At 31.1% G+C, this 26,741-nt stretch overlaps 1 protein-coding gene across 3 annotated transcripts; it reads right to left on the bottom strand.

Annotated features, from left to right (window-relative positions):
* Positions 1 to 968: 968 nt before the first annotated feature.
* On the bottom strand, positions 969 to 26,741 carry LOC143055959 (vitellogenin receptor-like). 3 transcript variants are annotated; one of them, XM_076229020.1, is made up of 8 exons: positions 26,594 to 26,741; positions 17,755 to 17,929; positions 15,821 to 16,051; positions 14,504 to 14,625; positions 13,839 to 13,969; positions 12,358 to 12,499; positions 6,663 to 6,813; positions 969 to 1,240 (listed from the first exon to the last, which is right to left on the bottom strand). In XM_076229020.1, the coding sequence occupies exons 1-7, from the start codon at positions 26,646 to 26,648 to the stop codon at positions 6,677 to 6,679; spliced, it is 993 nt and encodes a 330-aa protein (XP_076085135.1). In that variant the 5' UTR covers positions 26,649 to 26,741; the 3' UTR covers positions 969 to 1,240; positions 6,663 to 6,676. The 3 variants fall into 3 exon arrangements, with proteins under 3 accessions (XP_076085135.1, XP_076085134.1, XP_076085136.1); XM_076229019.1 differs by lacking the exon at positions 969 to 1,240 and having other exon boundaries at positions 6,619 to 6,813; positions 26,594 to 26,740; XM_076229021.1 differs by lacking the exons at positions 969 to 1,240; positions 26,594 to 26,741 and adding an exon at positions 21,345 to 21,481 and having other exon boundaries at positions 6,619 to 6,813.

The following is a 26,741-nucleotide window of genomic DNA, read 5'->3' as shown; positions in this document are numbered from 1 at the left end:
ATGAAAAAACATGAAATATAAATTGATGTCAACCCGACGATTCTTACATCGTGTTTGCTTTTTAATAAGCTCAAAGTTGTTAACAAATCTGAAGAATGATAGTTATTTGAGTAAGAAGAATATACAGTTACTATGATAGCTTTATTGAATCTCAGCACCTGAGATCACCCCCAGTTTTTGGTTAGGGTTCGAGTTGCTTAGTTTTTAGTTTTCTATGCTGTGTCTTCTGTACTGTTGTGTCTGTTTGTCTTCTCTCATTTTTAGCCATGGCTTTGTCAGTTTATTTTCAATCTATGAGTTTGACTGTCCCTCTTGTATCTTTCGTCCATCTTTTATTTGATGTAGAATAGTCAATAGATGTCATTTTCTCATAGTTTTAGTTTGTGTAATATATCGATAAAAATAAATAAAAAAACAACACGTTATTAATTTCAGGAGTCTGATGCGGTAATTTGTATATTGATTTAAATTATAAATCTCTATAAAAGTAACATTACATTGCAGACTTGTAAATTTTTCAAAGAAAATAATTATATAAAATATCTCTGGTCAGAGAGTTGCATTTTCCAACTTTAAATTTGGTTTAGATCCACTTAGGATTGAAATTAGGATATATGAAAGTGTGTGCTGTGATGTTTTCATCGGTTTATTTGAAATCTTTGTTTTTATATTGGTGACGATTAAATGAGAATTCAAATGAGAAACAGGGCCAATTCAAAGCCCAATATGCATTCCTGAAGATTCTAAAATAAATTTGGTTTATTTCTACGCAAGTTATTAACTTGTACACGCAGAAAGAATGCACGAAACCGTTCAGTTGCAAATTTTTGAAAAAAAAGTGCATAGTTATCTCGAAAAATTATAACAATTTTGAAGAAAAATAAACTGCATTTTCAGTATTTTTTATGAAATCAGGTTCCTGTCCAGAAATATAGTTTGTCAATTAGTCTCGGAAGAAACACTAAGTATTTCGTTCTGTTCTTTATTGCTACTGTTTGTGATAACTCAAGGACAATACCAATATAACTAACTGTATTACATATTTTTATGCGCCAATATCTTAAACCATTGAGGAAAATTGAATCTTGTTGACTTTCCAGACAAAATTAAAAAAAAAATCAATGTAAGCAAAAAGAACGACTTTAGACTTGTTGAATACTGTACTTTAACCTATAAGGGTTTTTCTTTTATAAATTGTGACTTGGATGGAGAGTTGCACTCATATCACATCTTCTTGTACCTATTCAAAAATTACAAAATATTATTCATTCCCATCAAATATCCAGCAGTATGATTGTAATGATAAAGTGTTGAATTTAATGAGTTTACGTGTAAATAGTTATTCAAAAACTGGAGTCAAATTTAGGAATTGATAATAAAATTGAGAATGGAAATGGGGAATGTGTCAAAGAGACAACAACCCACCAAAATAAAAAAAACACAACAGCAGAAGGTCACCAACAGGTCTTCAATGTAGCGAGAAATTCCCGCACCCGGAGGCGTCCTTCAGCTGGCCCCTAAACAAATATATACTAGTTCAGTGATAATGAACGCCATACTAATTTCCAAATTGTACACAAGAAACTAAAATTTAAATAATACAAGACTAACAAAGGCCAGAGGCTCCTGACTTGGGACAGGCGCAAAAAATGCGGCGGGGTTAAACATGTTTGTGAGATCTCAACCCTCCCCCTGTACCTCTAACCAGTGTAGGAAAGTAAAAGCATAAATACGCACATTAAAATTCAGTTCAAGAGAAGTCCGAGTCTGATGTCAGAAGATGTAACCAAAGAAAATAAACAAAATGACAATAATACATAAATAACAACAGACTACTAGCAGTTAACTGACATGCCAGCTCCAGACTTCAATTAAACTGACTGAAAGATTATGATTTCATCATATGAACATCAGGCACAATCCTTCCCGTAAGGGGTTTAGTATCATACCATCATAACATATATGAGAAGAACATAACCCGTGTCATGCCAACAACTGTTTTTAGAATAAATGTGTTTAGTTCCGACGCAAAGACCTTATCAGTGACTCAATATTAACGCCAAAATATGCAATCTTTAATGACTTGACAACAGTATCGTAATTATATCCGTTCTTAATAAGTCTATTCAAAGGTTTTGTAAGTTTATGAGGTGAATACTGACACCTTTGTGCTTTATAAAGAATATTTCCATAAAAAATTGGATGTGAAATACCTGAACGTATAAAAAGTCTGCATGTTGAGCTATATTTACGAATGATGTCTTTATACCGATGATAAAATTTAGTAAATGTTTTGACTAGTTTGTGATATCGAAAACCCTGGTGTAATAATTTTTCAGTAATACATAAATTTCTCTCGTTAAAATCTAAAACATTGTTACATACACGAGCGAATCGTACAAGTTGAGATATATAAACACCGTAAGATGGTGACAATGGAACGTTACCATCTAAAAACGGATAATTAACGATAGGAAATGAAAAATCATCCCTTTAATCATAAATTTTAGTATTCAGCTTTCCGTTAGTGATATAGATATCAAGATCGAGGAAAGGGCAGTGGTCATTGTTAGTATTAGCTTTATTTAAAGTAAGTTAACCAGGATAAATAAATAAGTATGTTGTCTTGCTCATTTCCTAGATCAATGCAGGTAAATTGTAGTCCAGTGATCGTCGTTCGATACTGTCTGTGAGAATAGTTTCATTGAATATTATGAAATTGGATGACTGGTTTCTCTCTAAAAATTATCTTCCTTTTGTAGCGTACTATCCGGTCTGATTTTTTTTTATGTTAATTTTATTATTAAACGGTGGTCTTTATTTGTTGACATCTATTTGCTTTTTTCTCAATCGATTTATGAATTTCGAACATTGGTGTGACGTCGCGTACGGTGTTGGTGTTAGTTTTGGTAACGTTATTTTGACGTTATTTTTCATGCATTGTATAAATAACGTCGTAATTTTTTTTTATTTCGTGCAGCTCAATCATACAGCATAATTTATATGAGCGGTTTGCTTGACTTGCTACGTATAGAACCGAAATGCAAAAGCGGCACATATTTTTTTAAGTACAGTTAAATTAAAACGGAAAAATAATATTCATTTAAATTAGTATCCCTTGGAGCAAAGATTTTTTCTCTTTTTTTTGATTGAAACAGGATATTTTTAATAAAGTTTAAACCACTGTCTTTTTTGCTGTTTTTTCTTTCAGTTTAAACATATTTATTTATATTGGATTGGGAAACAAGTTATTACAACTTATATTAATCCGTTTCCACTTTGAGGGTGCGAGTGATTCCTTGTAGCTTTAGCCTGCTCTTTTCGAAATCTAAAAGGGTGACTTTTATGTGCAAGAGATATTGCTCTCTCTTAACACGGGTCAGTCATTTATCGCCCCCTTCCGACGGACTATCATTGTTTCACAAGACCATCATACTCGCAAATGGTGTCAAGGGCTTATTCTTTTATCCCGCGCTTTTGATAATTTCCGAATAAAATTTTTATTAGTCGAGTCGTTTGTTTCATCGCCTGTATTAAATGTTAAAAGAATCAACAGTTGAAAGCAAATTCATAATTAACCACAATAAAATTAATTTAATCAAATTTTCCAATTTCATAAACAAAAAGAAAATTAATCTCAACTTTGGACAAGAACACAGATGGGCGCAGATAATTTTAGCGAAAAGCTACTAGGGTACATTTTAGCGCAGACATTAGAGCCCATTTTAGCGCAGAATTAATCCGTTCAGCTGTATTTTCGATAGCCCATTTTAGCGAAAACTTTCATAGTTAAATAATTATACTAAAACCACTAGCATTAATTTATGCTGGTTTAATATTAAAGTTGCATGTATGTATATGTTCACTTTGGTTCATCATGGAAATAAAAGTAATTCTATGGTTGTCACTCAGCTATTTACGTTTTTCTTGATACTATCATCAATTTGCAAACAACAACATATATACAAATACAATGTATAGGCGAATGTGCACCACAATCTAGACAAGATAAAGAGAAAAATCAGTTCCTACTGCAACTTTATCAACAGTATTGTACTGATTGTGCATGGGTTTTTTCTTATATCTCGCGCATGGGTCTTTGTTTTTTTAATAAAAACTGTGCAAACAAAATAAATATTGAAACAAATATATAAAGAACAAGAATGTGTCCCCAAGTACACGGATGCCCCACTCGCACTTTCATTTTCTATGTTCAGTGGACCGTGAAATTGGGGTCAAAACATTAATTTGGAATTAAAATTAGAAAAATCATATCATAGGGAACAAGTGTACTAAGTTTCAAGTTGATTAGACTTCAACTTCTTAAAAAACTACCTTGACCGAAAACTTTAACCTGAAGCGAACGGACGGACGGACGAACGGAGGCACAGACCAGAAAACATAATGCCCCTCTACTATGGTAGGTGGGGCATAAAAATGCAAGGATGAACTTAAGGATGTTTCATTATTCCTTGTATGTGCCCATCGAAATTGATAAAGAAGCATGCCAGCATTTTTTATCCTTGCATGTTCCCATGTCCCTAGAAACACACTATCCATTCTTTCTTATTTGAAAATGTGCAATATAAATTGATCCTTTTTCTATTATAATCGTTCGTTCTAAGACACCAGGTCCCATGTACTGAATAGAGAAAATTCAAACTAGTCACCAAACTGCCTCAAATAATAGATAAAAGGGGAGGGAGAGGGTTTCAGAAACATTAAACCTGTTAAGAAAGTTTTGAATAAGCATTCAATGACATATTTGTCGCTGGACGTCAGATAAACAATGAATCAATACACAAAAAAATGCGCCAATTTGGGTTACGCATGTTTCAACCAATCTCATTATTATAATTAAATCATACTATTGGTAGAGAAATTGACAATTTGTTATTTCTAATTGATAATTTGTTATATCAAATTGATAATCTGTGATATCAAATTGATAATTTGTTCTACCAAATTGATAATCTGTTATATCAAATTGATAATTTGTTATATCAAATTCGTAATTTGTTATATCAAATTCATAATTTGTTATATCAAATTCATAATCTGTTATATCAAATTCATAATTCGTTATATCAAATTGGAAAAAGTTAATTAGCATGACACGTAAAGGCTTCCGCAATTTTCGACGATAGGCACTACATGTCAAGTTTTACAGAACGTAACGTCAAAACAAGTAAAAAAGCATGGTGTGACATTATGACTAGACAAAAGTAGTTGCTGACTGTGTCGTTAATACTTCCGACATTTGATCGAAAATGGGTTCAAAAAAATCCCTGAACAGTAGATTTTAATGTTATATAGTATTTTTTCTGCTATTATAATTTCAAATTTCCCCCCTCCAAAACTGTATAATATGACTTATCATACTTGTAACAAAAATGTAAAAAACGGCGTTTTGTGACATTTTGACTAGACAAAAACAAAAAGATCGCGTTTATTTTTTTTCAATATTTTCTCTTAAAACTTCGACACAATTTTTTTTCATACACTTAAAAAAAAAGTTTTCGCGTTTGAATAAAATTTCATATCGTAGAAAAGACTGCAACTGCCTATTACTTTTCATAAGACACTTAACAAATACGCCAAAACGTCAGAAAACGGCGAGTGTGACATTTCAACGGATTTAATCAAATGAACAATTTAGGACATAATTTAAACAATACTTACTAATTGAAGACATAGAAAGTTGTATATTTATTGTATAATTTTGACACAGGAAGGGTGGATATGTAAATTGTGCTTTGGATCTGCAGCATTCGTTCGAATTTTTAAGAGCTCCAAAAAATATGTGAGATTTGGGTTTTGTGACAGAAATACAAATTTCAAAAAAACATTAATTCTGCCACAATCTTTTGAAATGTTGTAACAAAACTTTTTTTTATTTTTTTTCCTTATTATATACGGAATAAAAAGATATATCATTTTCGGAATAATCTATTTGAATTACCTTTAAAATCACTCTTAACTTCACCCCTATCCATATTTGTTTTCAATTTTCGGCTTGACCACAAAACAAAGTGAACTTTTCGTCCTGGTTAGACTTGTCCAGTTAACGATGACGTCATAAATAAAACATACACCATTAACACCAAAGACTACTCTTGCTAGGGGTACAACGTTTTTTTTTTTAAGTTTAAAAAATGACAAGAATAACTTCAAAGCAACGCTGATCATTTGTCGCGGTGTTACTTGTCTACACGCTCAAAATCAGTGTTATTAGGGATCATTCGAGTAACAAAATGAATAAAATTATTGATTTTAAGGCATATTCCATTTCAACTTTTAATTACGCACATTTTGATATATACATTTATATAGTTATCAATTCCGAAACTTCTAACAAATGCAATAAAGGCGAACTGGAAAGAGAAACCCGTATTATCACCAACACCGTACGCGACGTCTTTACTACTGTTGCCTTTATTCTAATCTTGGCTTATACATTTCTCATTGGTAATCATATTGTTGCGTAAAATATGAGACAGGGCTGAACATGTTTCTGATACTCAAGCCCAATTCGTTGTGTATACATGCTAGACAAAAAAAAGTATATTTATCAATCGATATATGAATCCAGAATGTTTGTATAAATAAATCTTTCTTATGTTTAACTATTTTTTTTATGTAAAGGAATAATAAGCATATACATTAAAAAATATAATCAGGAGGATTCAACACATGTGTTGCCTTGTTTCTCATATTTGTCTGGACATTCGCAGGTATACGCTGGGTTTCCTGTATTATTCGGTAAGCACAAGTGAGTGCAGCCACCGTTGTTGCTACCACAGGGATTTGTACCTGAAATTTAAATAAAAAATATGTGTATACACTTGTCTCATATTATTATATTTATCGAATACATTTCAGCAAATTCGGCTTCATTGTTTCCTTTGCATACTATTTTTCAATTTCTACAAATGAACTTAGAAATTAAGAGTAAACTTGGGATTAGAATGAAAATTTCTACAAATATCCTATAATTTTCCGAAAAAAAAAACAATTTACAGAAACATTAAAGTCATTGAATATTTTTTTTTGAAAACCTGAAAAACTCTAAAAATGACATGTATTCAGATGATGGCACAGATCATTATAATATCTTCGTAGGAGATTTTAATTGTGCGTTAGATAGAAAACTAGATAGGTCCCCTTCACATCAAAATGATGATACAGGCTTAAACGAGTTGAAAAGTCTCCTATTAAATTTTGATTTAGATGATATATGGCAGTCTAAATTTCCAACAAATAGACGGTATAGTTTTCAAAGAGGCAATTCAAAATCACGAATAGATTACATTTTTTGTACGAACTCTCTTAGCTGCAAAATTTTAAACACACGTATTATCACATTTCCATTTAGTGATCATGACATAGTTACTTCAAAAATAAAATTAGATGATATTGAAAGAGGACCGGGAATGTGGATCATGAATCTAAATACAATTAAGACAGATGAATTTTCAAATGCATTTAAAACGTTTTGGGAAAATTGGGTTAAAAGTAAGAACCGATTTAATAGCATTCAAGAGTGGTGGGATGTTACAAATTTAATCAAAAATTATATTTTTGACCATGGAAATTAGTCAAAAACTAAACCGTTTATCAAAACAAAATTATGTCATAGTTTTAGAAAAACAGCTTGAAAAATTGAAACTTCAATTGAACGATTCAAATAAAATTTAATCATGTGACAAAATTTTAGAAATAGAAAATAAAATTAAGGAATATTATACTAACAAAACAGTCTCCGCAAAAATTAGATCACGAACTAAATGGGCCGAAGACGGGGAGTAGTCGACCAAATACTTTTTTAATTTAGAAAAGAAAAATGGGCGGAACAAATTATGGCAACGTGTAAAAACAGAAAACGGTGAGTATAAATGTGACATTGATTCTATCTTAAATGAACAAGTAAAATTTTATACTAAACTTTTTGCAACTGAAGGCTGGGACAAAACAGCAGGCGAAAAACTGTGTCAGTTTATGATAGATAAGGTAAGTAAGGAATATAAAGAAATGTTAGATAGAGATATAAATATCTGTGAAGTAGAAAAGGTACTAAAATTACTCAAACAGAACAAATCACCTGGCGAAGATGGCATAATATCAGAATTTTATGTTTTATACTGGGATATAATAAAAGACGATTTCTTTAGTTTACTACAAGAAATTTTTAATGATACTATTTTGAGTAACTCTCAACATAAGGGGGCCTTAACCTTGTTTCATAAAGGAGGAGAAAGGGAAAATATAAAAAATTGGAGACCACTAACTTTACTAAATTGTGATTATAAAATTATTGCAAAGATTCTATCTGAAAGACTTAAGATAATATTGCCTAAAATTATTCACACCGATCAAAAGGGGTTTGTTAAAGGTCGAAATATAAGAGAGGCTTACCGAATGATTCAGGACATTATAGAATATATTTACAACGAAGAGGAAGAAGGAATCATATTATTTTTGGATCAACAAAAAGCGTTTGATAGGGTTGAATGGATATGGATAGATTTTGTATTGGAGAAATTTGAATTTGGCGGAAAATTTAGAGCATGGATAAAAATGCTATTATACAATGCTACTACATGTATTAAAACCAATGGTTTTTTATCAAGATACTTTTCGATTACTCGCTCCGCTAGGCAAGGGTGTCCAATAGCGCCTCTCTTGTATATCATAAAGACTAAACCCATGGCATGTGCGATTAGGGGTAACATTAAAATAGAAGGATTAACATTACCAGAAGAGGGAGTGAACTTTATAGAAACCAAATTATGTATGTTTGCAGATGACACCCAAGTATTTAATAAAAATGAAAACTCTGTAGAAAATACTTTCAAAATTTTGTCCTTATACGAAAAAGCTTCGGGTTCTAGAATAAACTTTGACAAAACAAAAGGCTAACTATTAGGGGCTTCTAAAAGAAAGCGATTTAAATTTGATAAAATCAAATGGATCACAGGCAATGTTAAAACTTTAGGGGTGTGTCATGGATATGAAATAAATGACGATGATATTTGGAGAAAAATAATAGATAAAGTTAAAAAGTGTATACAAGTATGGAAAAGTAAGAAGCTTACATTTAAAGGTAAAACACTTATAGTAAAAAATATGATACTTTCTCTCTGGTCTTACGAGATCGAAATACGAGGAATTCCGGATAATTATACTAAAGAGCTAAATAATATGATTTGGAACTTTATATGGGACGGAAAAGTGAATCAGGTAGATAGAATTGTCTGCTGTTTACTGAAATAAAAGGGGGGATAGGAATGGTAAGTATAGATACGTTTATTAAAAGTAAACAAACAAAACTTGTATATCGTTTAATTCATGAGCCATTTGAAAGCTGGAATGCGATCGGTAAGTATTGGCTTCGGAAATTTGATGAAAAATATAATGATGCCTTTTTTGTATGTAAATGTTCAAGTTTAAATATTTTAGATATGAACCAACTACCACAGATTTATCAGAAAATTATAAATACGTGGTCAGGATTCATTCAAATAAATGTTGATACACTTTCTAATAAAAGTGATATTTTAAATACGAGGATATTTGGAAACTCTTCTATTCGTTTCAAAAATAAACCATTGTTCTACTCTTCTTTTTTGAAAAGCGATATCACAACTACCCAGGACATTTGGGATTCAGAAACTACAGATTTTATTAGCTGTAATGAAATTTATAGGAGGCTGATTCAGTGATTGATAGGAGAAATTGTATTTCCGAATTTTCAAAAATTAAACAGGCAATTCCTAAAGATTTCGTGCAAATTTTGAAATCTTGCGGAAACCAGAATTTGAATCATGAAAATAAATTAAAGATATCGAATGACCTTGAGATCATTAACTTAAACAACCAAACAATCAAACTATAAAAGTTAAAACTCAAATATATTTGTACGATTTTAAATAAAGATGTATCTCCAAAATGTCAAATTAAGTGGGCGGAAATATTTGGAACAAATATACCTTGGGAAAATTTATGGTCGGGATTAGAACATTTGAAAATTGAAAATAAAGTAAAAGAATTTCAATGGAGATCCATGCACAATATTTTATATACTGAAGAAAGATTAAAAAAATGAAGATATCAAATGGAAAATACCATATTTGTCAAAATGACAGTGATATAGAAACCCTGCAACACTTATTTTTCAGTTGTAGTACATCTCAGTTAATTTAAAAAAATCTCCAAGAAATACTTATCAAATCAAACATAGGAATAAATAATCCTTTTGTTGAAAAGGACATTCTATTAGGTAAAAATACGAGAGATTTAAAATATGATATTTTTTTAAACATAATTATCATATATTTTAAATGGGCACTATGGAAAATTAGGAATTCAATAAAATTTGACAAAACGCCTTAAGAACCGCAAGATATTTATAAAATCTGGAAACAAAACTTGAAAAATAATTTGTTCTTCTTTTGAAAGGCGTTGACATCATTGATAAGACAAAATTGGGGTCGGTTATAATGAAAATTTAGACAGTAAACATTTTTTTTTTATATTTTATCGTATAAGAATATCGATTTTATCAATTTATACAAACATAAAAAAAACCGATAAAATGTATTAGCCTATCATGTTTATTATAGTAAATGCACATATTTTGTGTGAGTATCTTATTATTTACTTTTTATTTTGAAATAAAAGTATAGAACTGTTAGATGCTTCTAACATTATATGTATTTATTTTTGTACACTTATTGTAAATCCAAGGTAAAAGGTGGACTACATTTTTATTGCAATTTCCCCTGGATAGATGGTTCATTTTATAAACAGGGACCCTTAGCCTGTTCCTGGACGACTAAAGTAATTGTATACAGAAATACTTAGGAGTGAAACGTTTATATGTCTTAAAAAAACGAGAAAAAAAGAATATATTGGTGTCCATGTGACCGTTTGTTTAAAAGTTAGTATTACATCAGTAATTAAAAGAGGGACGAAAGATACCAAATGGACAGTCAAACTCATAAATCTAGAACAAACTGACAACGCCATGGCTAAAATGAAAAAGACAAACAAACAACAGCACACATGACACAACATAAAAACTAAAGAATAAACAACACGAACCCCACCAAAAAACTAGGGGTGATCTCAGGTGCTCCGGAAGGGTAAGCAGATTCTTCTCCACATGTGGCACCCGTCGTGTTGCTCATGTTAAAACAAATCCGGTAAATAGTCTAATTAAACATGCATCCCATCATAATGAATCACATTTATTTTTTACTTTCTAAATCTTTCAAGAAATTAGATTACAAGTAATGTCATGACCTCAATTTATGAGTTAATCGTTGTCATTTGTTCTAAAAATTTTTTTACATCTTATGAATTTTGTTTTACTTTATATTATATTTTGCTTACTATAAGTTAGATTTGTTTAGCTCATAATTTTATTGACTGTACTTAATACAAATGATATCTTCAAAAATGTATAGCTTTTTAGTTTTTGTTTAATTTATTTTTTCAGTAGTCAGGATTTTAACACACCCTTTCAACACCACCTGAATAAGGTGTTTCGCTGTGTCAAGAATGTAAAAACAAAATACTATTGTTTTACTAAGTTTATAAACAGCTACGCAACGAGAGCATGATACGCTCTTCGCCTTGTGTGTGAAGTTTTATGCAATAATCATGAATAGTCCCTGAAATACAGTGCGACATGTGAAAACCCACCTATTTTTATAACAAAAACTCAAGAACTCTAAAATAAATTTTGAATCATCACCAAAAAATATACAGATCTTTAGATTAATATAACTAAGAAGTGTGTAAAGTTTAAAGCAATAAACATAAACCGTTTCTGAGATACGGCGCGACATGTGAAACCCCCTCCCCCGTGTTTAAAAAGAACTCATTAACTATAAAATAAAATTTTGAATCATCACCAAAAAGTATACAGATCTTTAGATAAATATAACCAATAAGGGTGTAAAGTTTTACGCAATAATCAAGAATCGCTTTTTGAGATACGGGGCGACATATGAAAAAATCACAACCCTGTCCCGTAACTCAAAAAATTTAAATCCTATTTCCTCCATAAAGTTTACAGGTCGTTTGACTATTATAAGAAACAACTCGATAAGTGTTTCTGAAGTTACGGTGCGACATGTGGACGCGGAAAAGACAGACGGACAGACAGAAAACCAGACAGACGACAGACGGACCAACGCCGGACATTTGTATACCATAATACGTCCCGTCAAAATTTTTGCGGCCGTATAAAAACAAAACTAAAATATAAATCATATGAACATTTTTTTTTATCTCTGATTCTCTCTTTTTCTCTCTCACTCCCTCTCCTTTTTCACTATTTTAGTTACTTACCTGATACCTGTGCGAACGGATGATATATCCTGTAATCCCACAAAATGTTATCAAGGTCTTGCTGTGTTGTCGCTCCTGTTGAAGGATTGTAGCGCATGAATGTATCCAAGTCATACTTTGAACCAAGGTAATATAAGTTACCCTGCGAAATTGAACAATGACATATAATTTATTCAATGATTTAAAGCTTCTTTTTTCTTAAATAAAACTTTTCGATGTTGACATCTTTATTCGGATAGATACCATTGTCATAAAATCATTCAATTACATAATAACTATTTTTTGTGTGTTTGAGGACATTTGTTCGTCTTACAAATTTCCCCAGAGGACATTGCGAATGGTATAGATAGGGTTAACAGAATGGAAAATAATGGTTTAAAAGTGCAGAATAAGGAGGAAGCAAAATATAGAATAGAGAATAATAAGGCTAGAATACAACATAGTATAGAGAATAATAAGGCTAGAATACAACATAGTATAGAAAAGTATAGTGTTTTTCTATGTTGTGATGTTATGCTATTGTTTCAGAAAAAGGGAGAAGGTTTGGATCCATTAAAACGTTTAATCCCGCTGCAAATGATTGCACATGTCCTAAGTCAGGAATCTGATGTACAATAGTTGTCGTTTGTTTCTGTCATTTATACGTGTTTTTCGTTTCTTGTTTTTTTTTTATTTTATATAGATTAGACCGTTGGTTTGGGCCCTTTATAGCTTATTGTTCGGTGTGAGCCAAGGCTCCGTGTTGAAGACCGTATATTGACCTATAAAGGTTTACTTTTTTTCTTTCTTTTATTTGGATGGAGAGTTGTCTCATTGGCACGCACACCACATCTTCCTATATCTATTATAGACAACGGTCTAATAAAAATAATGAATACAGAATTTAACCACCCTCATAAGGTTCTTTACACTTAAATTTGATGTTCGGTCAGAATTAGAATCATAAGTTTTTGTAACGTTAAGGGAGCAACCATTTAACTTTGACATTTTGTTTTGTGTGAGTCAGAGATCAAACTTGTTCGTTCAGTGATGGTTCACTTGTTTTTTGTAAATATGTCTTTTTATTTAGTTAAGTCATTCCAGTTAATATTTTATAGTGTGTCTTTCTATGTTGTAATGCTAAACTATAGTTTCCGGATGGGTGCAGGTTGTTGCATATTAAAACGTTTTAGCCCACTGATTTTGTTTGTACCTGTCCTAAGTCAGGAACCTGATTTCCAGTGTTTGTCGTTTGTTGATGTGGGTCATAAGTGTTTCTCGCTTTTATATATATAAGACCGAAGGTTTTTCTGTTTGAATACACTAGTCATTTTGACAGTCCTTTTAGCTTGCTGTTCGGTGTGAGCTAAAGCTCGGTGTTAAAGACCGTGCTTTACATTATGGTTTACTTTTACAAATTGTGACTTCGGTGGAAAGATGTCTCGATGACACTCTTGCCTTATCTTCTTACATCTGTATTGACTATTATTCAAAATACTTGCCTGATAGCATGTGAGAAATTTACTTTTGTATACATTTGTCAATTCTTTTCTGTTATCGGTACCATCGGATTTCATCGAGCTAATTCTAGAATGCACTTTTTCTATGTAGTATATTCGATCAGTTTTGAAATCTGAAAGTAGATAAACGATATGATATTGAAGTTTAAAGTATTACTTGGCAGATTCCTGGTTGATAAAGATTTTAATGTGTTACCTATATTAGAAGTTTGCACGACTGTTAGAGATTATTCAATATCGAAAGAACTAGTAATTTTATCGTATGTTTGTAAAAATTAATAATTTTGCTGAATATTAAAGAAATCTTTATGTTAAAAAAACATAACATAACTAATAGGAAGGCTGAAGATAAATAAATTAATAAAACCATTGATTTACTTTTCAAGGGGAAAAGCTTTGTCCATGGCATAGCGAAAATCTTAAATGGTAAATTTAATATCAAAAGACCATATTTTAGATACAATTCCTCATGAAAACTGATTTTTTAGCATGTTTCAACTGTGAAAATCACCTCTTACTTTATTGCGTATCATGTAAATACAAAATAAAATGTGATAAGCAATTCAAAATAACGCTCATGCATATTAAATCATATAATCTTAAAGTTTTTCTTACGCAAGATTCAAACACAAAATTCTATAACTTACCAATGGCCATATCGGAGCCTAAATCTGTTCCTATGAAGAAAATATCGCTATAAATAACCTTCCTGTCCCTGCCGTTCATTCCTATTCTCTCTATTCCATTGGATGAAGTAAAATAAATATATCTGAAAGGAATATATTTCGATCAAACACAGTATCGGTGCATAACAATTAAGACGGTTGTTTAAAAAATGCCAAGCGCAGTCACAATTACTTTGGGAGCTCAAATATACAGGATCATGGCAATAGTTGCACCTCGGGGAAAATAAACTCACTATTCCACTCATATGCAGTCAATAAGTATAAAATGTGCACAAGAGGCAAGGCACTCAATGGATAATATCAGTGACAGTTATTCAGCCAAGTTAATAACAAACTGCGGATATTGTTGTTGAATTTGAGATACTTCATTTTATACGATAGAATTACGATTCGCAAATTAAATCTGTTTTTTCATAATTACTAAGTTTTTGTCTTTATTCACTATGTGGTCCATAATATTTCCATTACCAGAAATATTCCTTTTCTATACATTTAGAACGTTTTATAGTCTAATTGGTTCCATGCATCTTTGAGCTCATAAAGTAATTATGATTCCGCTTGACATTTTTTAAACATCTGTCTTAACATTCTGCGTTGACATGAATATCAACAATGTGGTCATTTTGATAAATTTCTGTTTACAAAACTTTGAATTTTCGAAAAACTAAGGATTTTCTTATCCCAGGTATAGATTACCTTAGCCGTATTTGGCACAACTTTTGGGAATTTTGGCTCCTCAATGCTCTTCAACTTTGTACTTGTTTGGCTTATAAATCTTTTGATTTGAGCGTCACTGATGAGTCTTATGTAGACGAAACGCGCGTCTGGCGTACTAAATTATAATCCTGGTACCTTTGATAACTATTAAGTGTTATGCACATAATCTAATCCTGGCTAAAAAAAAATATATATATAAATTTTATCATTTAAAAATCGAAGCAGTCATCAGAAGTTATCCCCTTTGAATATCAATCCCTTAGATAAAAGGGTACTACTGATTGAGATGGTATGTCCAACAATTGACATCAAATAACGTCGTCACCTGAAACGAACCGCTTTGGCAGAAAGATAATTATTTGAATCAATTATGCGAATATCACGTTACATATGGCTGAACACTTTTTTAATAAATAAGGATAAACATCCTATTGAATGAAAATGAACAATAGAAAATACTTTCCATCGCAGAAAAAACAATGGAAAGTTTGAGCAATAAATAAACGTCACATAAGTAATTTGATAAAAATGATTGTATACAACAAACTATGATATACATACTTTTTATACGGATCCAGTATCGGTTTTGTCTTTCTGACTCGATTTAAAACAGCCAGGGTCTTGATCATTGTTCCATCAAGATTTGATACATACAAAGTATCATTCTTCTCAATTTCTATCCAGTAAATTTTGTCTTGTACCCAGTCTACAGCATATTGAGAAAAGTCTATAGATTTAGTAGTGATGATACTTTCTTTAGGTGATACACTTCCATCATCTCCAAGTTTTACTCTGCAATAAAATAGATCCTTTATCAAAGAAAAACAGGGATAAATGCAAAACAACTAAAAATAGAACGTACACGATAAGTTACTATGACATTTCTTGTCCATTCGTTTTTAAGTGTTTTGTCATTTAATTTTGCCATGTGATTGTGGACTTTCCGATTGGATTTTCCTCTGAGTTCAGTATTTTTGTGATTTTACTTTTTACTGTGGATTCATTTATTTTCATGGGTAGAAATTTTCGTGGATTGAGGAATGCTTGGATGAATGTGGATATTTAATTTCGTGGATTCGGCATTCACGCCTTTGGAAAATTTGTAATTCGTTGAATATTTTTAAAAATTCGTGGTTCCCTTGTACCCATGAAATCCACGAAAATTGTTCCAACTAACATAAATGAATTCACAGTATATTGTTTGGTACTGACTCCTTATGAAAAGAGGTATAATAAAATCCATAGATAATAAACTGTATAAGTAATTTATCGCAAACAGAACTTTTCCTGCTAAGTTATGTATAAAAATAAACCTTAAAATTTGATAAAAGAGGGACGAAAGATACCACAGGGACAGTCAAACTCATAAATCTAAAACAAACTGACAACGCCATGGCTAAAAAGGAAAAAGACAAACAGAAAAACAATAGTACACATGACACAACATAGAAAACTAAAGAATAAACAACACGAACCCCACCAAAAACTAGGGGTGATCTCAGGTGCTCCGGAAGGGTAAGCAGATCCTGCTCCACATGTGGCACACGTTGATAACATTGCACTTGTCAGTGAGTTGTATCAAGTTCCGTTATATTGTGTGAGCAGACCAAAAGAGACATATTATGAATTCATTATTCGTGGATACAGCTTACCACGAATTAAAATTTTACTATAGATTGAATGCAGCATTTAGCAAAACCACGAAATCACATATCCCTGAAAGGGAAAGTTTTCGGCATTCTACAAAAAATGGTACCTTTGAAAATAAATGGACCCCCCTGTGTTTAACGCGACAATAATTGTGATACATCAGCAGAAATGAATGGAGAACAATGTCTTTTATTTTGACCATGGTGTAACAATAGTATTATTTAGGTGAAAAATAATAAAATGATTCAATATCCTTTATTCTTTTAATCGATTATTACGATTAAAACTATCATGTTTGTATACTTATTTTAACCAACATCTTGGTGATTATCAATACTCCATAAATTAATTAGTTTGTTCATTAGGCGAGTGGTTAAAACACATATACATTCACCTAATCAAGTTTTCAGTTAAATTAGCTCATTTGGAATCAACTAGAAATAGAATAAATTGACAAGGAAGTTTTATGATGCCTTTCATTATTTATTGTTAAGTTTTCTGATTCGAAGACATTATTCATTTGCAAAAAAATAATTACGTCAAAATTAGACCGTTGGTTTTCCCGTTTGAATGGTTTTACACTAGTAATTTTGTGGCCCTTTATAGCTTGTTGTTCGGTGTGAGCCAAGGCTCCGTGTTGAAGGCCGTACTTTAACCTAAAATGGTTTACTTTTTAAATTGTTATTTGTATTGAGAGTTGTCTCATTGGCACTCACACCACATCTTCCTATATCTAGGTATACGCCAACTATAATTTATGACGAGTATTGAGTTTAGGATATTCATATAAGGATTGCATCACATGTGTTTAATTTAACGGTTCTGAAAACTTAGGAAACCATCACCTATATAACTCTCCAGCTGGCATTTCAGAATAGTATATAAATTGTTTTTCCCAGTGATAATCGACCGAAACAGGAAGGCCAGAAGAAGGTGATACATTAACAATCTTCTTCGTATTCCAAAGAGGTTCCTCTTTGATGCTGACACCTCCTCGAGCTATTAACAAAGATGGTTTATCTATAAATAAAAACAAAAATATCAATTTTATGGCAAGCATAGAGTGCAATGTAAGCAAGAGACGTTTCTTTTTCGCTTCTATTTAATTTTCTTTTTATTTGTGTAAAGAAGAATAGTAAATTTAATGTGTATGAGAATTAAGTGTTAACGAGTTTGCAATACAATATTTCCATAAATGCAAAATCAAAATCTTTAAAATTTGCAATTTGTTCATATTTGAAGAGTTTTATTACATCAAAAATTATTTTCAAATCAATCCGTGAACATAACAGTTCATACATTGCGCGCTATTATATAATTATCTTCGTACGGAACGAATAAATTGAGACATTGGTTGCCAATAACAATCGACCGAAATGCATTGTGTAGTAACTTTATGAGCTATACTGACAAAAGCATATCTAAAGAAAAAAGTCTAATTCATAAAACTATCGAATTCACAGGAAATTTCAAAAAGGAAATTTCAAAAAGGAAATGTAAGCTTTAGAAATTTCCTTATCAAAAGGAAAATTCGAAAGCCTACATACATTAAACAAATGAGAAAACAACGTTGATATTCCTTACTCTACCTATAATGCTTGTTTGTATTGTTCACACATCGTTGTAAATATGATGGAACTAGATGCGACTGTCATACATGTGAGAGGTTTAGCTAGCTATATAACCAGGTTTAATCCATTATTTTCAACATCAGAAAATTTCTGTATAAGTCAGGAATATGACAGTTGTTATCCATTAGTTTGATGTGTTTGAACTTTTAATTTTACCATTTGATTAGGGACTTTCCTTTTCTGAATTTTCCTCGGAGTTCAGTACTTTTATGATTTAACTTTTTAGTACAGGCATTTTTTATTTGTAAAAAATGGTTAATTAAATCTGGTTTAATGACTAGGTCAACCTGTCGCCTGTATGAAAGATACCAGAGAGACGCTCAAACTCATACAGTCACATTAAATTAAATTTTATTGACAACAATGTTTGAGCATAAAAACTTCACCTGAGAATTTGATCGTACCCATCAATAAAAGTAATATAAGAATATTTAATACCACAGTCAATAGTGTTACATTTACCATTAACATTACTAAAAAATATATGTTTTTCTCTCACTTATTTAAGTTACAATTTTATATGTATTTTTATATTATAGAATAAGAGCTAAAAAGAAGTTTCGAAAAATATTTTCAGACGGTGGTTTGTGGTAGCTAGTTTACCTCGAATTTAGGTGAGTTCGAATCCCGTTTGGGTATGGTATATGTGAGGTCACTTTTTCAACTAGCTCGTTAAAAATCCAGCTATGTGTTAATGTATTGTTCGTAGTAGTGTTTATATATTCATATCACATTATCATGTCTTTGTCCTAAATATATATTTAATTTGCAAATGGAGGTAAGTTTCACCTACCTCCCACCCTTTATTTTCTCATATTTAGACAGTTTTCACAGTGACCCACCGATTCTGATATTTTGACTTTCATTTTGAAAGATTGTCATGTGATGAGGTGAAAAAAGTAAGGCACAATGGACTATGGGAAATGATGTATGAATATGACCCTAGGTCAATAATCTAACACCTCGCTCATTTGCAAATGTTTTACTTTTACAAATTGAGACTTGGATGGAAAGTTGTATAATTGGCACTCATACCACATTTTCTAATACCTATTATAATGAGACTTTACTAGGTCAAAGTTCCATGCATTGACGACGTGATAGCCAGGTGATGCATTTACTAAGATACTAAAATCGTTTCAATTACAGAAATCCTGGATAATCGACAAAATTCAATTTTTACGGGCAGAACAACAGATCTAGGAAACACGTTGGAGGCTCCTCATGTAAATAGGTAGCAACGTCCCGGTATATGGTTAGCAACACCGGGGCTATGGGGTTTTAACGACGTGTCATTAGCCTTTCAAATTACGAGAAATATGCTATGAGTTAAGCCTTATTTTAAGTTTGTTCTCATGTTGTGCTGTAACAGCACTGTCCCAAGTTAGTGGAGGGTTGAGTGCTCACACACATCTTAAACCAAGCAATCTTATTCATATGCATGTCCCAACTTCATTGGTTGTATATTTCTGATTGTTTCCTTTGTATGTGATACAGTTGCAACTAAGTGTTACAAATTCATCAATTATTTTTAATTAGTTTGTCAATAAATTGTGATTTATAAAAAAAATGTGTTTTAAAAAGGACACCATAAGCTCTCGAACGAATATATATACGAATACTGTCAATAGTGTGCCCCCTCAATAATATCAACAGCTGAAACGTATGTTTTAAGAAAAATTACATCTATAATGTACTTATCTCATCACAGTTGCATTAAGATTATTTTCCTTTTTCATTCCAGAAGAATGCTTCGTTTGAGTTGTAGCTAATATTTCTGCAATCCGATTTTATGAGGGACTATTCAAATAAGCAAGAACACTTCAATTGGATATAATGATGTGGTTATGTAATAAACAGATTTAAAACTTCAAGCAAAATGACCGAACCATCAGAAGCACTTGATTTATTTATTGATTCATAAACATTTATATTTGCAAAAGCTTTATTTCAATAATAAATAGCTTGTTTTGTAGTAACAAAACAGAAAGATAATCTAAGATCATTTACAAGACGCCAAGATAAATCGAAATTTAGGAGTTGTGTACATAGTTTTGGAAGCCAATACATTAAAGATATTCAGAGAAGGCATGGGCTGAGATGTGATCATGACGAAATTATTAACTATTAAACCCTCTTTGAAGCGCGCGGCTTTGGTTGAAGAAGATTGTTCAAATTATAACTTTTAGTGAGGTATTTACCTATAACCACCACCAGCTAGTTTGCTGCTATGATGACCGTACAAAAACAAAACGCTTAGTCTTTAGTTTTCTATATTGTTTCTTGTGTGCTTGTATTTGTCTGTTTGTCCTTTTATCTTATAAACATGGCGTTGTCAGTTTATTTCAGATCTATGAGTTTGAATGTTTCTCTCGTATCTTAAGCTCCTCTTTTGCAAGTACTTGAATTGTATACACCGGCTCGTGCTTTAACCGATTTCAGTGTCATAGATTGCGTTCGGAAAGAGTCCTGAGACACTATGACTTATCTACAGTTTGACGTTCTTGTTTTTCTGTTTGATTAAAACTAATCCTAACATTTTGTGTTTACAAAAGAATACGATTTTGTTTGTCACAGGATAACGAAATGTTAGATATTCTAAATAATACAGAAGGCATAAGATTTAAGCGTAGAGATGTAAGACTAATATCTATAAAGATTTGGTGTATTATGTCTGCTGATTATTTCTAGCAAACATTGACCTACTTTTGAAAGAAATGAAAAATGTTTTATAGCCGTCTAAAAATACTTTTTGCCGTTGAAAGTTTTGTAAATATTGTAATGTATAATGTTTTATAACTCACCCAATGAAATCAAATTGGTCAGTAACGTTTTCAATAAAAGATTGAAGATAGCTATTTCACAATTCGGTGATGTTCACTTGAGAACTCACACATATATGATGAGATGATTTTAAAATAAGTCTACTTGAACAAACATACGTCCCTTTATGTACTAAAGTAGATAATTACTTTTAAGTACTTTAATAGCAGAAAATATATTTAATAGTCGGACGTTTTATGTAAGTATCTTGTAGATAATTAATAGATACCCCTACAGTTTCAAAATTGGGCAATTGGGTAGTAGAATTATCTTTTAACAAAAAAAGTTATCTATTCTTTTTGAAAAGTTAACCATTTTATAATCTAATCTTTAACTTTTATATATAGGTAAAACATACTTTAACTCATTTGAAGTAGGAGCGATAAGGCCCTCATTTGGCCCAATAATTACTGCATTTAAAAGTTATCATATATATTCTTAAATTACTGAAAAGTTGACTAAGGTACAAGGTATTCAGAAAAACAAAACAAATTTGACATTGAACAAGTTACCATAGCAACAAATCATGAACAAATTTGCATATTTAATTTTTTTTTTATGATTTTCCTTGTTTTTCATCAAATTTTAAGTATATTTTACATTGAAAAAGTATGTACGCACCCAAGAAACAACTTTATATTTAGTGAGATTATGTCAATGGTAATAATAAAGCTCCTGTTTAATTATTTTGTTGTTTCTTAGCTGTGCACGATGTTTCAACTACGGAAATAAAGATATAAAACTGCAAAAATTCTATATTTTTCATCGGTTTTATAAAAACAGTACATATAATGACGTAATTGTGACGTCATTAGATGAAAATCTTAATATATTTTCATTATATTTCTTGACCCTATGCATCCTATGCATTTCTAAACATTATGGGCTAATTTAAAAAAAAAACAAGCCTTAATGCCCCTACTCCTTTAATGTTTAATTTTGTATAACTTGCAAAAGTTTCCACTTTGTATTACATGTTTGTTTTAAATCTTAAACTGTTTTTTATGGTATCTTTATATTTTTATATTCTGTCAAACGCTCTTTAGAGCTAGTGCTGTATATTTGACTAATGTCGAATCAAAATAATTTCTTCTTATCTTATTTTATCGTATCTTATCTTATCTTATCTTATCTTATCTTATCTTATCTTGTATGCATTGTTTGCAAAGAAACAAATTCTTTCTTGATTTTTTATAGTCATTAATTATGTAAGCGGGTGATATTTTGATAACTTCACTGCAAATCAAAATGGAGAAGATGTAACTATAGTAACAATAAAGATCATTAGCAGATAAGAAACAGCTACTTGCGTATTTCTGATTGTTTCTTTTGCTTCAGACACAGATGCACATATTATACGCCCGTTTAACCTTTTGTTTAAATTCTATAATAACAGTAGATGTGTTAAATTAAAAGAATTATGAAAATAGGAGATTTTATACGATTGTCAATGAACTATAAACCAAAGTTCAAATGACAAAGTTGTAAGCATTTATAGGTAACCGTACGAGTTTTTACCATTTTAAAATCTTGACAATAAGGTCAATAAAAACAAGAAAAGAAAGATAAATAAGAAAACTAACAGCTTTATAAACTAATAGCAATACTGATTACAAAAACAAACATTACAGACACGAACCAACGTCAAACAAAATGAACGAACCCTCAGAAGCAATTGATTTATTCAAACGTTAAAAAAATCATTACCTTCATAAGCTTTATAACAAATAACAATCACTGTTCAATAATCAAGGGATTAGCAAAATAGAAGGATAGATCTAAGAACATTTAATAAAATAAACCAGGCGTCAAGGTAAACAGTAGTGTGTGTAGTCTGGATAGCCAACACATATAAGTACCTTCAGTTATTTAGAGGAGAGATGAGAAAGTGACATATTTACAATTAAACTCTCTATAAAGCGCACAGCTTTGATTGAAAATAAATGGATAATTCAGAACTGTACGTGTAGCATTTACTTCATACCATCACCTCATAAGTTGGCTGCTTAGGTGACCGGTACATAAACAAAACATTTACAAGAACTTGAATTTAACATATCGGCTCAGGCTTATTCCAATTCCATTCAGAATGAGCACTGAGACACGATGAGTGATTACCCATTCCATTCGGAATGAGCACTGAGACACGATGAGTGATTACCCATTCCATTCGGAATGAGCACTGAGACACGATGAGTGATTTACAGTTTGACGTTCTCGTTTTTCTGTTTGATTAAAACTATTGATTACATTTTGTGTTTAACAAAAGAATACCTTATTGTTTGTTACAGGCTTACGGTTTGTCAGATATTTTTCATAATACAGAAGGCATAAGATTTAAGCGTAGAGATGTGAGACAAATATCTGAAAAGATTGGTGTATTATGTCTGCTGATTATTTCTAGCAAACATTATCCTACTTTTGTAAAAATATGTTTTGCTTTATAGCGTTTTATAAATTAATTCCGTTTAAAGTTTTGTTTGCATAGTAATGTATAATGTAATATGACTAATCCAATGAGGTCAAATTTGTCAGTGAAATTAGTCTATTTTAACAGACATAAGTCTCTTTATATAGATACTTTAAGTACTTAACATGCTTAAGTAGCAGATAATTTATTTAATAGTTGGACGTTTTGTGTAAGTACATGTATCTCACGATTTTATGGAAACTTGTAGATACAACTGCAGTATTAAAGTGGTAATTAAGAAGTAGAACTATCTCCAAACTATAAAAGTTATCTAATCTATTTGAATAGTAAACCATAGTTTAAACTAATTTCAACGTTTAAATCTAGGTAAAACATGCTTTAACTTATTCTAAATTTGATGTTAAATTTTTTATAACTTGCAATTTGTAAGTTTCAACTTTGTATTACATGTTGGTTTTATTATATCTAACATTTAAAAAAAGAAGATGTGGAGTGATTGCCCATGAGACAACTCTCGACAAGAGACCAAATTACACAGCACTTAACAACTAAAGGTCACCGTACGGCCTTCAACTATGAGACTGATTTATGTTATCAATATGTTTTTATATTTGGTCGAAAGCTCTTTGTAGCTAGTCCGGTATATTTGACCTATGCCGAATCAAAATAATCCGTTCTTATCTTTTTTAGTCTTATCTTATATTAATTGTTTGCCATTAGACAGATTTCCTCTTGATTTTTTTATATTAATCAGTAAAGCTGGTGACATTTGCTGACCTTATTGCAAATAAAAAATGAAGAATATGAAACTATAGTAACTATAAAGATCATTAGCAGATAGGTAATAGCTACTTGCGTTTTTTTTTTTTTTTTTGCTTGAGACACATGTGCACATATTAAAATGCCCGTTTAACCTTTTGCTTAATTCTATAATAACAGTAAATGCGTTTAATTAAAAGATTTATGAAAATAAGGAGATTTGATATGATTGTCAATGAACTATCAACCAAAGTTCATATGAAAAAGTAAGCATTCATATGTCACCGTACGACATTTGACCATTGAAATATCTTGACAATAAGGTCAACAAAAACAACACTTCATTACAAATGAGAAGCAAACGGCCTTATTAACTAATAGCAAAACTGTTTACGAAAACTGTTTACGAAAACAAATATTACACACACGGACCAATAACAATCACTGGCTCTTGACAGGAACATAAGCAATGTGGTGGAGTTTAACATACTTTTAGGAGCTCAACCTGGAACACTGGTGTGACAGCACAACATAAGAACCAAAACGACAGTTACAGATGATCGATACGAAGCCAAAATAACAAATAACATTATACAATAGACACAAAGCATTTATATTATAATACTCGCAGTTATTAAAAGCAGGTTCAAAGAAAATAACTCATAAATAAATAATGTTCAACCTGACAAAAGTATCAATCAGTTCACATTCAAGGGATTTAGTGTGAGGACGTCATAAAAAATCGGGAAAATGCATGTCCTTGTCCAATGCCAAAATAGAAATAAACAGTATCGAAATAATGTAAAATTATGAGTACTTATAACTGCATAAACAAAGCAATATATATATTTAGCTATGTTTAAAATTTTCATATACAAAATCAATGTTAGTACCGATAAACAGAATGCAATTTAAGAGATTTTTCGAATGTGATGAAATATGTCCTGTAAGACATAGCTGCATTAAGACTATTTTCCTTTTTCATTACAGAAGAATGCTTTGTTATAATTGCAGCAAATAATTTTGTAATAAGATTTGATAAAGAACCATTTACAGAAAAAAAAAATTCTGTTGGAAAAAAAGATGTGGTCGTGTATCAAAACGTCAATCGAAATCAATGAACCGTCAGAAACACTTGACCTTTTAAAAACATCAACATATTCCTTAATCATTATTTTTTTTAGAAAAATTAATAACTAGTTCTTTAGTATGAGGATTAGCAATATAGAAAGATATATCTAAGAACACTTAATAGACGTCAAGATAAAAAGTAGTGTGTGTAGTTTGGATAGCCAACATAAACAAGTATCTTCGGTTATTCAGAAGAGGCATTAGCTGAGATGTGAACGTGACATATATGTTTGACTCCCTGTAAAACGCACGGCTTTGATTGAAAATGAATGTATAAATCAGAACTGTTCGTGTAGTATTAACTTAATACCATCACCACATAGCTGGTCGCTTTGATGGCCAGTACAAAAACCTAACTCTTGAATTTTACATCCTTAAAACCATGTCAGTGTCATCGATTGCATTTGGAAAAGCAATGAGATACAATTGATTACTGATCTATAGTACATAGAACAGGTTAGGTTCTGTAAAAATAACTAGACGTTGTTTGACGTGCTCGTTCTTCTGTTTACTTGAAACTAATTATCCGGTTTTGCATTGTGTGTTCACAAAAAAAAAAATAACTTATTGTTTGTTGTAGGCTTAGCCTTATGCATGTTATGATCAGTCAAATATATACTATACTACGGTGACGTATAGTTGTAAAATTTCTGTGTCATTTTGTCTCTTGTGGAGTATTGGTGGAGAGTTGTCTTATTGGCAATCATACCACAAATCGTTTTTTTTTTATATATGATATTAAGAATGCATAAAAATATTGCAGATGATATGAGCAAAATATCGTGATTCTTTCAAGCACTCGTTAATCTCCTTTTGGAAGGAATGAAAAAGTGTTTTGCAGTAGCTATATATATTATTTGCCGTTTAAATTTTTGTATACATAGTAATGTGATATGTAATATAACTCACCTAATGAGACCAAATTGGTCAGCATTGTTTTCATTATAAGATTGAAGAAAGCCATTTCAAAATTCGATGATGTTCACTTTAGAACTAACACATATATGATGAGTTGATTTTGAAATAAGTTTAATTCTACAGACAGGTGTCCCTTCAT

This window comes from Mytilus galloprovincialis, chromosome 13 (genome assembly GCF_965363235.1).
Source record: "Mytilus galloprovincialis chromosome 13, xbMytGall1.hap1.1, whole genome shotgun sequence".
Taxonomy (NCBI): Eukaryota; Metazoa; Mollusca; class Bivalvia; order Mytilida; family Mytilidae; genus Mytilus; species Mytilus galloprovincialis.
This window is presented reverse-complemented; position numbering and strand designations above follow the sequence as displayed.